We start from the raw sequence: 17,973 nt of genomic DNA, 5'->3' as shown, positions 1-17,973 counted from the left end.
TCTTTATCATTGCCATTTATGATGTTTTTTTCTCTGATTAGAACACTATTTTTACTTATTATTTTGTAACTTATTAATAAGGTTAATATGAGCCAAACAGTCGTTTATTTAATAATAGAGATCAATCAATGATACAAATATTAACCCTTCCCTGCATTAACCTGCACACCTGTATGTTAAAGACTTAGTGATAAGTCATTTCATTAAAGTTTCAAATTTCTTGGTAAACGCTGAAGAGTTTTTTCTTGTTTTATCTATGATGTGTGATATGGTAGAAATAACATTATATCTAAATTTCAGCTGAATTTATTTTATCAGACTTGAAACGTTTTCCGATGTCATACAACAATCATGTATTTGACATCTTATTTTATTTGAGTTAAGTTCTTCCCGTAATAATCCAGGTATAACTGAGGATTAAAGATTGATCAATGACTTGATAGATAAGGGGATACATGGAACTTGAATAAGAAGTTTTAGACAATCTTAAACAACATGCTTCAAAATGATCAAATCAAGACTTATGTTTTATATTCCGCCTTAAATGTTATATTTAAACAACTAAAGTGAATTTTTAATTGCTTTTCATAATTTAAAATTTTAGGTACTATCTACTATCTCTATAATGTATTTATTTAATGTCATTGTTTGGGGAGTAAGAATGTTTTACACTTTCCTGGCGGCGTTTGCATACTTTATTGCTTATTTTTTATATTTTATATATTGATTTATATTTAAAACTATGCATTTTCTGATGAATAAGTTGTCCCAGGATACAGAAAATGATTCTTCTCGTATAAAATGGACTTGGCTGATCCGTCAGGTCTAGCTTTACTTTACCAACCTGCGGTTGTCCGATTTTCGGTTGACACGCTAAATACAAACTCCGTCAAAACAAAAGAATCATAGAGTGATAATACGTACATAAAAACAACACATTATAAGGTCAAAAAATAAATTCTTTAACGTTTTGATTAAAAAAAATGAATCTAAAACAAATGCATCCGTACATCCCTATTAAAAGTCATTCATGAAAATGAAAGCAATAGACGCATTTTTCTACAAACTAAAGAAATTCATAAATAACAGGAGAACAATAGTACATGTATATCGATTTTAGATAACGTATGTTTTCTTTACAGATCAGCAATAGGCGTCACTTAGTTTGCAAAATCTGAATTACTTCGATGACAAAGGTTGTTATTTCTGCTTATTAAGTCAATAACCAGACTCGTAATGGCATGCAAAAAAGGACAAACTGGTATTGATGGATTAGAAAGGATTAATTCAGCACTTGATGTTCTTGTGAGGTATATAAAGAAACAGCGGACGACAAAGGAAATAGATGTACTGTCATCTAAAGTAAAGAATGAGATCCAAAAGGGAAAAAGAGCATGTAAGTTTTTTGTTTTATAATATTATATTCACAAAAGCAATGCCAGAAACATATTACATATTCCAGAAACTTGGTAATTGATTTGTCTATTTATATTGATTTGAAAACGTCAAATTAGATAAATGCTATTCTGTAAAAAAAAAAATACGAGCGGTGTTCAATAAATACCTAATAAGTGCTCTCATTTCTTCATGTATCATCAAAAATCAATGAAACTGTTACATACTGTAGACCAGGGAATACATAGTTCATATGTCAAAACATATTTTTTGTGGAAAATTAATAGAAAATGCTAGTCCCCATGGCAACGTCATGTGACGTCATCAGGCCCAATTTTATGTATTTTTCTATTTTCCATTCTATAAATCATTTCTTGCCATTTACTTATTTTTCGAGCTACCTTTTCTTAAATAGCATGAATATTAACGTGAAATATAAAATAAAAAGTGGAAAACCACAGGTCGCCCAACACGACATAAACGAAAATGTTGCAGGCTCGGTTTGATTGAGCCTGTTCATGGACGGTAGTGGAAATGCAAGCTACCTTCCGCACCCTCTAGCCCTGGGTTGAGCAGAACATTATTTCGCTAATAAATTATAAATGTGACACCATTGACATGTTTGACAGGCATATTTCGTTGGACATCGCTTAAAAATAAGTGTTGAACGGAGACATGAGGTAACATGCTTGTGTTTTGAAAACATGTATAAAAAGATCAAGGAAAATGACAAATGCTATGTTACATAAGCTTTAAGAGTCAATGTCTTAAAGAAAACAAAATTTTATTAGTGGTACGGGAGGTTTAAAGTTGTTAGAAGAATATTGCTAACGGCTCGCGGTCCCGACGTCAAAAGACAACAAAGTTCGGTCACGTTTTAAAATAAAAAGAACTCCGATACGGGTTGGTGCATCACAATAAAGTTTCCCATTTCATCAGTACGATAGTACATGTAATGTCATATGAACAATATTTATTTGTTCTTAGGAATGTGTAGAAAATGTATTAAATGTCAAGAAACACTTAACCCATTGAAATTACAAGTTATATTGATTAAGTGTGTATAATATGACAGCGTCATAATGATGTTGGGCCTCTTTAGAGGTAGTGACGTTGCCATGGTGACGATAAATAAATAGTGTGCATGTTCTAAAATCAGTTATTTAATAATTCACCTTAAGTATGTTCTTGTCAATCATATTTTCAAATGCTAACAAAAGGACCAGAAACAAAGATATATTCCGAATATTGTTTTAACACCCCTCGTATTTGAAAAAAAAAATACCGTTTCACAGGCCGAGAATCGCCAAACAGGTATTGATGGATTAGAAAAGATCGATTCAGCACTTAATGCTCTTGTGATGGATATAAAGAAACTGCCGACGACAAGAGGAATAAATGTACTGTCATCTAAAGTAAAGACTGAGATCCAAAGGGAAAAATTGCGTGTAAGTATTCTGTTTTATAATATTATATTCATAAGAGTAAAGCAAGAAAAATATTTCTTATTCCTGAAACTTGGTGATTGATTTGTTCATTTATATTGATTTAAAAACGTTACATTAAATAAATGCTATTCTAAAAAATGCTTTAAAATAACTTACCTTTTCACAGGCCGAGAATCGCAAGTTAGAAATAAAACAACTACAAGAAGATAAAAGGAAATACGAGGAACAGATTGAAAACTACACAAACTTATACTCTAAAGACCGACATGATATGGAAGGAGCATTAACGTCAAAGGAAATGGGTATAATAAATGAACTTTTGGTAAAGAAAGTTAAGGAAAAAGATGTGCAGCTATCTGAGCAGAAAGATAGGTACCAACAAGCTTTGAATCATATACAAGATAAAGAGGCAGAATCTAAAACCAAAATAATTTCACTGAATATAAGAAATGAGCATTTAGAAAAAGAGAAAGATTCTCGAGATCGGAAAATAGAACATCTGCAAGAAAAGTTACAGGGTATTGAGATAAACCTTGAACGTCGTGATCTGAAAATTAAAGATCTAGAGGAAAGGTTAGACAGTATCAGAACGGAAATGACCTGTGAAAAAGAGCTTCTTATAAAGAAAATGGAAAAACAAAAGAAGCAATTGTCAAAGCAGAGGGATGAGCTGCATGAAGCCTCAAATCAAATATACGAGTCCGATCAGAGCCGAATTATAAACTCGCTAAAGAAAGACAACCAGGAAAAAGATTACCACATTTTTGAGCTGAGTGAGCAACTGAAACATACTACGAAAATAGCGGATGACAAAAACGCTAAAATGTTAAACAGAAAAGTGGTCGAAATAAGTCAATTGAATGACAGAAATGAGTTTTTAAAACAAAAAATGAGGGAAAAGGATAGTCAGTTACATAAACAGCATGATCAACATAACCGCACTCTGGAAAGACTGCGAGAAACAGAGACTATGGCGAATGAAAACAAAGCGTCACTAGAAATAACAATTCAAAGTCTTGAAAGAAATATTGAACGCCGTGATCTGCATGTTAAGGATCTTGAAAAAAGTTTAGACAGTATGAAGGCTGTATTGAGTTGTGGAAATGAACGTCTTGAACAGAAACTGATTGCAAAAGACAAACAGTTATCTGTAGTTAATGCCCAGTTGGAAGAAGTTTTGAATCAATTACAGGAAACAAAAAGCGACCAAGGTAGACTCCTCACCTCACTAAAGAATGAAAATATGTGTCTTTTGGCACAGGTGAAGCTAAGAGATTTGAAAATAAATAAGCTAGAGGAAATGTTGGAAAGCACAATTACTGAAACAAGGATGCAAAGGAACGAATAGCAAATGAAACTGTACAAGAGAAATATAACCAGATATCTAAACTAACAGATCAACAGCAACACAATTTGGAAACATTGCAGAATAAAGAGGCAGAATTGAAAGAAATTATCACATCACTGGAAAGAAAACTTAACTGTCTTAAATCAGAGCTGGAGCTCCGTGATCAGAAGATAAAACAATACGAGGAAATATTAATAGGTATTAATTTCAAAATGACACAAACTAGTTATAGAAATGAATTTCTAGAAATTAAATTAAAGGAAAAGGATGAGCATACTGATCAACGGGGTCGCACTTTGGAAAGACTGCAAAAATCGAAAACTGAATTGGTAGGAACTATCGCTGACTTAAAGAAAAAAAATCTACACCTTGAGACACATATTGAGGATAGTGACCTGAAAGTAAAAGATCTTGAGAAAAGGTTTAACAGTATGAGGACTGAACTAAAAGATGAAAATAAGCTTCTTGTAAATAAATTTGAGGAAAAAGATAGGGATCAAAGGGAACAGCTACAACAAGCTAACAATCAGTTATATAAAAGAGAGGTCGAATTGAATGACATTATCATCTCGCTAAAGAAAGAAAATCAGGAAGAGGATTATCGGAAATCTAAACTGAAAGATCAGCTGAAACAAACTTTGAAAAAGTTGGATGACAAAGAGGCTGATATGACAGAAATAAACACTTCACTGAATAGGAAACTCGAGTGTCTTGAGGCAGAGGTGGGTCGCCGTGAGCGGAATGTAAGACATCTACAGGAACTGTTAAACGATAGGAAGATTGAAGTGACTAACGTTTCTGAAAGAAATGAACTTTTAGAAAAAAAGTTGAAAGAAATGGACGACCGGTTACGTGAACAGAACGAACAGCAGCGAAAGAATACTCAGCATCTTCACAGAGAGGTTGAACACCGTGAAAAAGATGTAAGGGAAAAAGACGAGAAGACGTCCGAGCTGAAAGAACTGTTGCAACAGACTTTGAAAAAATTACACGATATAGAGATTGAACAAGATGAAACTAAAACAAGGTAAGCATATATAATGCATTACTCAACACTTATTAACTGCAGCTCACAACTGTTCTTTTAATTAAAGTATTAATAGCATTTGTTCATCTGAACGTTGCACGGTAATTCTGGGTTATTTTGCAGGTTTAACTAAGCGACAAGATACATGTTATACTATGCTTTCAGAAAAATAACATTCTATATGACTCTCATTTTATATAACTGTACACTAACTGAAATTTGTTGCATTTTGCTCTAAAGTCTCATTAAAGCTACGGGAGACAGTTTGGCTGATAATAACCCTAACATTACCGACCTAAGCGAAAGGATTCGCCCTACAAAACTCGCTGAAAGATGTGCTGAGTTGTATGACAATCAATGGACTGATGCGTTTGACATTCTCGACAAACACTTCGATACAGAGGAAAATGTTATAGAAGCCCTCCTATGGATATTGCAGGTACATTGTAATTGCATTGCAGATCACATGATTGTAAACTAAAGGAGCAGTGTCAATATCTATTTTACACGGTGAACTTACGAGGACCAATACATGTATATATATATTCCTTTCCAAAACCCTAGTCACGAAGCGCTTTAAGTCACATAATGCATGCATATCTGCTAATAGAATGAGATTTTTATAACTTTGGTGTCAGATTAAAGATATCCAATGCCTTTCTTTCATTACAATATTTTATCTTTAGATATTTACTTCAAATGTAGAAAATCCTCGTCAAATGATGTTAACTTTACTTAATATATAAATTAATTGTGTGTAGAGCTACATTCATAATTCAAAGTTATGTAGTAACTGTCGTTTGTTAGAAAACACTTTCACTTTTTAGTGGTACACACATTTATTCTGTGTTGAGCTATACATTGAGTATGTACTATTTTAAACCTAATACATAGTATTTGTTAAATTAAATATACACAGACTTGTTAATTTTAAATTTACAATAAATTGAATGTAGTAATTGCTAATGCTTTCAAACATGAAACTTGGGTCTACAGAACCTTAAATAAATTAAGCAAAATTATGTTAGATCAAAGAGAGGTAATCATATATTCTATATTATACTGTTAATGTCTATAGCCTCACGTCTTAACCATTTTGAAAGGAGGCATAAAAAAGCATCCACGAAGTTAGATTCTACATTTTAAATGTGCTATGATCTCGTCTGCAGGATGTCGTGACTTTCTGCGAAACAAAGGCGCACAGACAGATGGAGGAGTTAGGACGTGAACTGATATTTGCAGACAAACATGTACGACAGTAACTATGAATTAACGTTTTGATCTACGACTCATAACTTGTATAATACAACCTTTCGTCTAGGTAGTTGTTGTATCGTTTTTTAACCCATTTTGTCTCGGATATGTACATTGCATATTACATTTACTTTAAAGTTCATGTATCTACATTTTGCCCTAGCATTAAAAAAGAAAAATTCAAATTTTACAGGAGAGTAGAGATATATCAGCCGATGTGCGTAAACTCTTTAAAGATTGCAGGAGGACAGTGTCACCTGTTGCCGTAGGAAACCTATATAAGGTAAAGGAAAATTTAATTGAGAATGCTTGAATTTATGTAATCAAATATAAAATTGTTCAAATATAAAACTGTTATGTAATCACCTAGTGAAGTACATTTCAGTATCAAAACATTTCCCAACAACTGATAAATTACTGTTAGTTATTATTTATTGTTTGATTATCGAAAAGCGAAAACTCTATTTTTCACCTTTCTCCTATTTTCTTTTTCTAAACACATTGGACAACTACCAGCAGCTTCCTACAATAATAATCATGTCATTTCTTATCCGAGTGTAAGTGTTTACGTCACGCGCACCTGCTGCATACGCTGAGTTGATACCCATCCAGCTGGTTAGTCGTTATTTTAGTTATTAAAGCTACAGTCACACATACGGATATGTCCGTGCGTTGAGGTACGGTGCGGATAGGATTAGTCTGTGGGTGTATAACTACGGAGCAGTACGTCTTAGTACGTGAAAAATACTGAGAAACAGGAAACAAACAAAACAATACAGGACGCGAATAAGTACGGATAGGTACGAGGTAATACGTTGAATTACGTTTTACTGCGCCTTGCAACTTGCCCAGCGCACGGACGGGTCTGCGGTAAACTACGTTGAAATATGCTAAGTACGAGCAGCCTCGGATAACTACGTTCAGCTACGGTGAGGTACGTAACAGCACGGATAACTACGTTTAAGTACGTTTAACTACTGATGAATAAGTTTCAGCCAAGTTGGACTAAAGTCACGCTCAAATGGCTACGGTTCGCTCAAACTTTTGTGCATGTTCAAAAGTTGGAGAAACTTGCAAGTTTGGAATAAGTTTTGAATACGTTTTGACCACGTTTTGGTACGGATTAATACGAATGACTACTCTGAGGTACGGCTCAGGTACGGATCGATACGGATTACTACGTTTCTGTCCGTAGCTAGACGTAGCTATCCGCGCCGTATGTGTGACTGGGGTATTAGACCATCATCTATTAATCATCCTGGCTAACAAGCAACGTTCTGAATGCTTCACAAGGTTTCAAGATTACCTCCGCACAATGAGATTAACAGCATAGATACAGTTTACACAATATTGCCGCTTTTAATTGTGCCGCTTTTAAATGTTTATTTACCCTCTATTCAGCATATGTAGAGTGGAAAGTCAGATTCGATCGGTCCCAAAATCAAGAAACATTCTTTGTAAACTCTAGTGTACGTTGGGTTTGACCGTTTCATCGAGGATTGTCTACTTGAACTGGAAGTGGTGTAAAATCATTGTAAACGGGATCCGTGCAGCAAGTGCGCTCGACGATAATTCTTACCTAAAGCTTTCTTTCAGATGTATATGTTTCATCTAAGAAAATCCACCGACTAATGTCATTTATTGTGTCGATTTTATTGTCTAAATGTTGATATTTTCAGATGTATGTGTCACATCTTGGACAGTCAACAGATAAAACATTAAGAACAGCTGTAGAAGTCAGCTCATATACATCAGAATGCCTTGAAATCTGCTGGTTTATGGTGGTTTGTATTTAATACATATACGAGACGAGACGTTTTGTAGAGAATATTAAGAAAATTTTACATTTATAAAGTATATCAGTACAAGACATATCCTACTTATGCGTAATTAAGACTTTGGCACGTTCATGCTTCCGTAGAAACAACATTTATTGCTTTAGCCGATATTTTAAAAAATGAAAACGGCTTTGAACAAAAACCCTTCCAAATTGATATGAGTCATTTTACCACATCAGGTATAGTTAAAAGCTCAACTAATTTTGAAATTCATGAGTCAGTTTCACCTGTTGATTAATAAAAAATACACATGCACCTATGATTAGATTATTTTCAAACCGCTGAACTAAACATATATAGGTACTGCAAAAGTAGGAGATGAAATCTCGACTTACATTAGAGTAAATCAATTATGTCAAATACAGTACAACCTCTCCAGAGCGGCCCTCTCTTAAGCAAAAACCTTCGAGTTGGAACGAACCAGATCGGCTTTTGGCGAAATTAACCAAATAATGTAATTTAACCTTATTTTTTCCCAGGAATCCCCGTTTGGTCGGTGAAAGATAAAATGAGAATTTTGATTGTTCCGCTAAATATTACTGTCCAATGAAATAGCGCGTTTCAAACTAAACTTGGCTTGCTACCCAAGATGGACGCTCAGATAAAAAATTGAAGATAAAGATGTTGCCGAAATGAAAATTTTACCCGTTGGGTACAACACAAAAGATCTAGAAGAGACCGAGAAAAACAAATGGAGGTGGGAATGGCTAAACGAAATGGCTAAAGAAAACCGATATTTTGTGAATTTTGTGCGAAAACGATCAAGTACGGATCGAATGGAAAGAAAGGTCTAAAAAACATGCAAATGATTCGAACCACCTGAAAAACAATTATTAAAAGATTATTTTACCAGTTGTTTCCTTTTGTTAATTGCATACTTTTCATCTGCACTGCTTTTGTCTACCGAAAATTCATCATTGATAGTGACTAGTTATGGACCACAACAGATGGATATTTCGAGGTTGTTGTGTCTGTGAAATGCATTTTTCAGGTCTGGTAATTCGCATATTTCTGGGAGCTTCCTGGGGCCTCCAGCCCCCTTGACCCCAGCAGAAATTTTCAGGTTTTTCTGAATTTTTAACTTTCACCCATGCGGATAGTGTACCAAACAAAACCGTTACAATAGAAATGTGTTTTTCAGGGGTGTAAAACCTAATTTTTTCGACATTATTGACCCTCTGCCGCGCGCAACATTTTCTTTTAAACATTTAAGGGGCGGAAAAATATGTGCCCAGTGGAAACTCTGCCTCAATATAACAACATCATCAAAATTTCCCTAAGCTGACATATACAATCAAATTTACCTCTCCAGAACAACAGCCTCTACATAACATTAAATATTTGTATCTCCCAAAGGGTGTTGCTCAACAGAGGTTGCACTGATATATTTAGTCTGGATTAATCCCATCCTCGTCGCAAGTTCAGGTTATTTTGACGACGACATTCCTAAGGATATAAAAAATCACAAACCGAATAGTGTAAAACAACTTTCAGCTTATTTAAAACTCCGTTTGTACCATGTTTTGCATAAAATACATTCGAATTGAATTATTACAGATCCACGACCCAACCGTAGTATTTTCACCGTTGCTAAGGAGAGGTTCAAGCCTTAATACGGACCTGTACAAACCCTACACAAGCTGCGGCACACACGTCGACTATGTGGTATGGCCTCCCCTATTATTACACGAGGGTGGCCCAATTCTGGCGAAAGGTGTAGCTCAGGGATACGGCAAGAAATCAGAAAAGAGTACATAATGAAATATTTATTTCACATCAGCTGATTAAGAAAGGTTTAACCAGCTAAACAGTGCGATAGAAACGTGAACTGACCAAATTTAAAGACTGATTTCGAGATGTAACTTAATTCGTCAACTCTGTGATTCATCATTATTTGGTTTTTATCACTTTTATTATTTCGTTTCCCACATGTAGTGGTAGAGACATACTGATTTAGTTCTGTCTGTCTGTCTGTCTGTCTATCACAAAGTTTGTCCACGCAACTCCCCCAACACCATCGGACATATTTACATCAACTTTCACAAGAATGATCAATGTCAAGACCAGTTGTGCATGTCGGCATTTTCTGGTTTGATCATTTTCAGTGAAGATACGGACCTTAATTCTTCAAATTTTATGATGGTTTGGCCATTTTTCTTGTGTTATTGGGCAGATTTCCAGCATACCTTACAGGAGTAATTAGTGCTAAGCCTCATTTTGCATATTATCAGCATTTTCCGGTTAGATGATTTCAGAAGAGCTATGGCCCTTGATTCAACAAATGCTATGATGTTTTGACCACTTTTCTTATATAATTGGGCGGTTTTCCACCAAATCTTACAGGAATTATCAGTGCTAAGCCTTATTATGCATATTATTGGAATGTTCCAGTTCAGTCATTTTTTAGTGGAGTTACGCCCCTTGATTAGTTGTATTTTACCTTGTCTGGGCAACTGCTCAGATACCACAAAGAGGAATTACACAAAATTTTAAAAAGTGATCATTGCCAAGTCTAGTTCTGAATATCGCGAGCATGGTCTATTAGTTCGGTGTTTTTCAGCAGAGTTGTGGCCCTAGATTCGTCAAATTCTATGATGTTTTAGACACCTCTTATATGATAGGGTGGATTTCCACCAAACATTACAGAAGTTAACAGTGCCGAAAAAAAGCAAGGATAAATATCAAACAGATGTACACACTGCCAATACATAAACTCACATACAAAGCAAACACATGAGGTCAAAACGAATAAACATTATGTTTATCATGTCTTATGCATATTATCGGAATGTTCTTGTTCGGTGATTTTCAGGGGAGTTATGACCCTATACTTGTCAAGTTTTATAACAGTTTGGCAACTTTTCTCACATCATTTGACAGATGTCCACCAAACCGTACAGGAGTTATCAGTACCATTCCTAGTTGTAGTACATATCATAGGCATGTTCCGTTTCAGTGATTTTCAGGCGAGTTATGACCTTGAATTTGTAATATTTTCAAGAATTACACTGCTTGCTGTATACAATTAGGCTGAGTTTTTAATTGTGAAGTGTAGTTATGCATATTATTTCAATTTCCGATTATATGATTTTCAACGGAGTCATGGTTCTTGAGTGATCTGTACTACTTCTCCTATACCACTGGTTGGAATTCCACCAGATTTCACAGGAGTTACCGCTGTCAAGCCTAGTTGTCTATTTCGTTGGAATGTTATGGTTTATTGATCTTGCCGGGGCATAACTAAAATACTATGCAAAGTATTGGTTTGATACTCAACATATTGATAGAGGTCGATGAGAGGGGGTACAGTGACAAGGAACCATAACTCTACGCGATCCCATTTTTTAATTATCTACATTTTTTGAAAAATTTATACTGGACATAACTTGGATATTATGTAAGATATTTATTTCATACTTCACATATTCATAAAGGTCAATGAGAGGGAGTGCAGTGGCAAGGACACATAACTCTAGGTGTTCCCGTTTTTTAATTATTTCCCTTTTTATAAAACCTTGTCCAGGCAATAGCTCCAGTACTATGTAAGGGATTGAACTGATACTTCAAAAATTGATAGGGGTCAGTGAGAGGGAGTGCAGTTAAAAGGAACAATAATTCTGGGTGGTCCCTTTCTTAATTGTTTCCCTTTTTTTGAAAACTTTGTCTAGGGCATAACTTGAATGCTATGTAAGGTTTTGACTTTATACTTTATATATTTATAGAGGTCAATGAGAGAAAGTGCATTGACAATGAACCATAACTCAAGGTGGCCGCATTTTGAATTATCTCCCGTTTTTGAAAACCTTGCCCAGGGGTATAACTGGAATACTTTATAAGATCAGTGACCGGTAGTCACAACTCTTGCTGAAAACGTTTGTCCTTAACACAACCTCCGTGACTAAAAAGCCCATTATGCTACAGTGATTTCGTAATGGCACCCATTGGTGTTTCCGATCGCCTTGTTTGCTTTTGTCTGCCACTCTCACGCACACTATTAGTTTTGCCACGGCTTTATTTTTTTTCAATTAGAATATACGTAGTTGCTGTTTGTATTCCCTGTCTATACCACTATGTTTATATTCTTTATTCATATCATTTGTATTTATTAAACTGGTTGTTTCTCTATTCCATTTCTTAATTCATTGTTATAATAGTGACATGCTATAATCTATCCTTACATGTGAAATGTCTTGATATTATTCCAAATTAGTATAATTATTCCGTCAATCACTTTCGGGAAGGCGCCAACAGAAGTTGTTATTTAATACTATTGTCATTATCGTAGTCAAAGTGACATGTATCGCATTGCAGTGAATGAATTATCAAATATGCTCATTTTTGTTACAGTATAGAATCACATTCCTTCATCCGAGGTACCTTTAATCACTTTTTGTATCGACTGCTGCTTTACAATTTGCAAATTTGCAAATTATTTAAGAACATTACAGAATGTCGTTTTACCACGCGGACGTTTATATCTCAGACTGATTTAAGAATAAGTGCTAATAAAAATAGTTGGAATATGTTTACCCGTTTATGTTTTTGTTAATAATGAAAAATGTTATTCCGATTTATTAATACCATGTATAACTTGTCTCAGTCCTTGGGCCCCTTTTCTTTCTAGTATATGTTAATGACATCATTGAGAATTTGTTATGTATTGCACGTCTTTTTGCGGATGACACTTCTTTAGCATGTACTACATCTTCTTTGACTGATCTTGAAGGAATTGTTAACCATGATCTTGCCATGATAAATGCATGGTCTAAAGAATGGCTTGTAGATTTTAATCCGAATAAAACAGAAGCAATGTTTTTTTAACTTTACAACAAAATATCAACAAACCATATTTGACATTTGATAACGTACCTGTTAGATTTGTTGAACGACATAAACACTTAGGTTTAACACTAAGTTCAAATGGAAAATGGCACGACCACATTGACCAAATAACTACATCAGCTTCAAAATTGTTAGGTATGATGAGAAAATTAAAGTATACTCTTAATAGACAGACTCTTTATCAAATATATATATCTTTCTTAAGACCTGTTTTAGAATATGCTTCTGTAGTGTGGGACGGCTGTACTCAGTACGAAAAAGAAACACTAGAGAAAATTCAACATGAAGCAGCCCGTATTGTAACTGGACTTACCCGGTCTGTCTCAATTCAAAATTTATATCAGGAAATTAACTGGCTCTCACTATCTGACAGACGATCATATCAAAAACTTTTAATCACATTTAGAATTCGCAACGGTGATGCGCCCAAGTATTTGAATAATATTTTTCCAAACATTGTCAACAATTCTACACATTACAACTTAAGAAACGCTGAAAATTTTATAATCCTCAGTCGAAGAACTCAAATATTTTCTAATTCCTTTGTGCCTTCTGCTATTGATATTTGGAACAATTTGAGTCCTGAAATAAGAGCCACAAACACCTTATCAAGTTTTAAAAGATTGTTAAAAAATACCGTTTTTCCAACTACAGAAACTCCAAAATGGTATCTTGTAGGAGAAAGAAAATTTTCTATAATTCATGCAAGGCTTAGAAACGCGTGCAGTAATTTGAATTTTCATTTATTTTGCAACCATCTGTGTCAGGACTCAATCTGTTCTTGCGGAGAAGATATTGAAGACGTTAAACATTTTCTTTTCACTTGTACGAAATATACAAATCAAAGGATTAAACTTTATCACGATCTAAGGCAATTTCATCCTTTAAATACCCAACTTCTTTTAGTTGGTAATTCCGAATTGTCATATGAAGACAACAGCAAAATATTCTGCTCAGTCCAACATTACATAAAATCAACAAACGCTTTTGAGACTCACCATATTTAGCAGGCAATATTATTCAATTTATTCATATATAATTATATAAGTTTATTATTGACAAGACCCCAGTTGTTTCTTTTTTTTATGTTCTTTTCCCCCAAATGTAGTACATGTTAATGCAATTGAATTGCATCTCATTTTTTGTACTCTTACATCTTTTTGCACACTGACTAGTCACAAATATGTTTGTCTATATAAGTCACATGTACTCGTTTCTCTTTTTTAAATTTTTTCCCCCAAATGTAGTACATGTTAATGCAAATTAATTGCATCATTTTTACTCTTACATCTATCTATACATTGCCATTAGTCACAAATGTGATTGCTTTTATAAGTACACATGTACTTGTACCTTATACTTATCTCAACTCTTTTTTTTTCTTTCCTTTTTTTTTTGTAGCTATAATATTGTAAATTTACTATTTACCACACATGTACCTGATTAGTTGTCATTGTTGTAAATTAAATATGTAAATATTTGCATTAGGGAAGACCCGTTACTAATGTTGCGAGAACTTGTGGGTCGACCCTTTTGCCTATTATATGTACAATTGACGTAGATATCTGTTTATATATGTATATATTGGCAATAAAATATGTTTAAAATAAACTATAACTTGTCTGTAATATGTTTATACATACTCTGTGTCTTGTTCATCTCTTCATGTTAGAGGAGTAAATGAAATAAAGGAAATAACCAGGAAAGGTTTTCTATCATTGTTTTGTTATGATCAGAGAACATTGTGTAATGCTAAACCATTTATTATTATTAGACGTTTAAATGTGAAATGTGTAAAGGGAGGTAAATCGACAATATCTTAAGTTTGAATATCAATATTTCAATAATAATTGTCATTGTTGTATTTACATTAAAGAAAGTTCTTGCATTTGTTTTTATTTCAACAAAAGTTACAAAGTAATGTTTATGATTTCCGATTATGTCAATCAAAATGGTCTGTAATTGTTAAATAATTGCGGTTACTTGGAATAGAAAACGAGTATACACATTTTAATCATCATAATCAAATCCCGCAGCGTTTAATCAATAACCCGAATCTAATATAAATTCTAACACGATCCGATTCATTTTCCTATTAAACAAAAAACAGTGAATTATTAAACAACAAATCACTGTTCTGACGTCACAATTATTACGTCATGGCGTCAAACGGCATAGCGGCGCGCTGGAAAAGAAACCGATTGAAAACGGGCAAATATTTCATGAATGTCGTCAAGGATGTACTTAAAAATCCTTGGTAACGTGTTAGAATCGAAATAATATATCTCATTTAGTGATTTGCTCTTGAATAAATCATTGTTTGTCGTTCAGCTGCGCCCTCGTGATATAATTCCTTCGCATCTGAACTCCAAACAATGATTTATTCAACGACAAATCACTGGATGAGATATATTATTTCTTAAATATATTCGTATTATCTCCGAAAAAAGATATTAGCCTACAAAAGGTACATTTTTGACTGTACTTGTTATTCCTAAAAGCATACACATCGCATGTTTTGTCGCTACTGTCGTTTATACAGGTTTGTAATATCCGTATCTTTAGTGTGTTTATATTATACTAGCTCTTTTCTCTAATTCGCGACTTAAATGGTGATAACAGTAGTTCCCTAACGTGACCATAACGTCACGTACATTACGAACCTTACCAAAAATAATAACTCTAACTACAAATAACATTTCAGATTATTATTTGATAATCGTCATATACGAAGCACTTGCGAGGCGCAACATGAAAAATACACAATTTTAACCATATTATTACAACAATTCATAATATTCAATACATTTATACATATAAATATATATGTTTGGCATTAAACATATGCTTAATAACAACATGAGAGCTTATTTCTCTCATAATGTAACTTGTATATATCGATTTACTAATCATTAGTGCATCTATCCTTACTTCACACTGCCAATAACGTCAAAACATTACTTAAATATAAAATTTAACGTGTGAACAGTTACGCCTCGCAAAGCTGAATGACCACTTTTCATAAATTATTAATCAATGCGCTATGTATTATAGCGCATAATCAACTGTCCGTGACTATCTTACACATAAGGGAAAATAGTTTTCTTTTAATTCGTAAACTCAAACTCAGAAAACTATATTTTCTTTTATTCCACAATTAAAGTGTACTGATGATGTAGTTTCGTCAATCAGTTTCGAAAAGGCGCCATTAGCAGTGACGGTAATCCACTATCATCACATAATAGTAGCGATACAGTTCTTTATGATGGGAATAAATGTCGCTGAAAATCTGAGATTCTAACTTTTTCCTAAGTAGACCCTTGAGCCTACAATCTTATACATGGAACATCTAACGCGGACACTCTTGTACTTCATTGATATATACTCATCAACTTTAAAGACGCCTCATCCATATATGGCAATTATTTCATTCTTGCAAATTATATTTTCATGTATTATTAACCATTAATATATCTTAATATATACCAATCTAGTGATTGATTCTTATGTGATACTTGAAGCATGGCCTTGTCACCTTTGCACGCACAGCTCGTGCTATAATTCATGACATCTCCGTTTGACACCTCCAAGTGAATGTTTAAAATTACGCCAACGCCGACTACGTTGTCGTTTTACAGTTTGTTTATCATTGACAAAACTGGTTATTATATGTACAGTCGAGTCCACTTAATACGAACTCGCTTGATACGAATTTTCGGATTAAACGAACAAAGTCCGAATTCCCCGGCCGAGTCCTTCTATTTTCTTTGTAAAATTATTTCGGTAATAGCGAACTCGCTTGTTACGAATAATCGGTAGATACGAACACATTTTGGAAGTCCCAATAAGCTTAAATATTATACTTTTCCATCTTTTGATACGAATTAATTTTAGAAGTCGGGGCCGTTATAAAATGTGTTGAAAATAATAATATGGACAAGCTTGTGCCGCTTGGTAATTGGACAATGGAGTAGTTCACACCTATTCACAAACAAACACTCGGTCCTTTGTGTATCATGTCAATATAAAATAATATAATCAATTAACAGGTCAAGATTTAAAGAGGTGTAAATAATTTTAAACACATTATTGACGTTCTAGTGTCGATACAGGTAGGCTGTGTCTTCCAAAATATACAAACTTTTATACCTCTTAGAATTCTTGTTATATAGTACAAGCTTCAATGTTGGCGATGGATATAATTTGGCGCTCTTGACCTCGAACGCACATTAAAATTTAAATTAATACAGTTTTACCTGTTTAAGTATGACTTTTCTTGAGTAATTTCAATGTTATCTGCATGAATTAACTTAATCAGTTTAAAACTATTAACTACTTTCATGTATCATAATATTGGAATCTATTCACCGGTGATACCGGTGATACTGCCTAAATTGCTCGGACAAATTATCTGGTCATACATTCATTAATACGAATTTCGTTTGATACGAACATATTTCATAGGTCCGGATGAGTTCGTATAAAGCGAGTTTGACTGTATTTATCTTTTAACGACTTGAACGAATATTTGATATTCTTTTCCGACGACGACAATGGAATCCCTCTATCCGAATAGAACTAATCCGAATATAAACTGCATACTTCGTGTAGCACAGAAAAACATAAAAATCAACTTGGAGCAAATTTTCAAAATGCGTTTAAGTGTATATACAAATATATGATGTTGATATATTGTCTGCTCGTTCATATATAATGCATCGTGGATTAACACATATCTGCCAATGCATATGCCATATGATATTATCATCAATAAGAAGATAATACTATGTCGATCTATATTTATGTACATGTATCTGTAGT

The 17,973-nt window shown here is 33.9% G+C and overlaps 1 protein-coding gene across 1 annotated transcript; it reads left to right on the top strand.

Moving 5' to 3' along the window:
• The first annotated feature begins 2,717 nt into the window (after window positions 1-2,717).
• Window positions 2,718-10,068, top strand: LOC123526624 (interaptin-like). Its single transcript, XM_053544627.1, has 7 exons — window positions 2,718-2,843; window positions 3,010-4,170; window positions 4,272-5,218; window positions 5,459-5,657; window positions 6,666-6,755; window positions 8,152-8,256; window positions 9,868-10,068. The coding sequence occupies exons 1-7, from the start codon at window positions 2,757-2,759 to the stop codon at window positions 10,066-10,068; spliced, it is 2,790 nt and encodes a 929-aa protein (XP_053400602.1). The 5' UTR covers window positions 2,718-2,756.
• Window positions 10,069-17,973: the final 7,905 nt, after the last annotated feature.

This window comes from Mercenaria mercenaria, chromosome 5 (genome assembly GCF_021730395.1).
Source record: "Mercenaria mercenaria strain notata chromosome 5, MADL_Memer_1, whole genome shotgun sequence".
NCBI classification, from domain to species: domain Eukaryota; kingdom Metazoa; phylum Mollusca; class Bivalvia; order Venerida; family Veneridae; genus Mercenaria; species Mercenaria mercenaria.
Note: the sequence above shows the minus strand (reverse complement) of the source record. Positions and strands in the feature narration are given on the sequence as shown.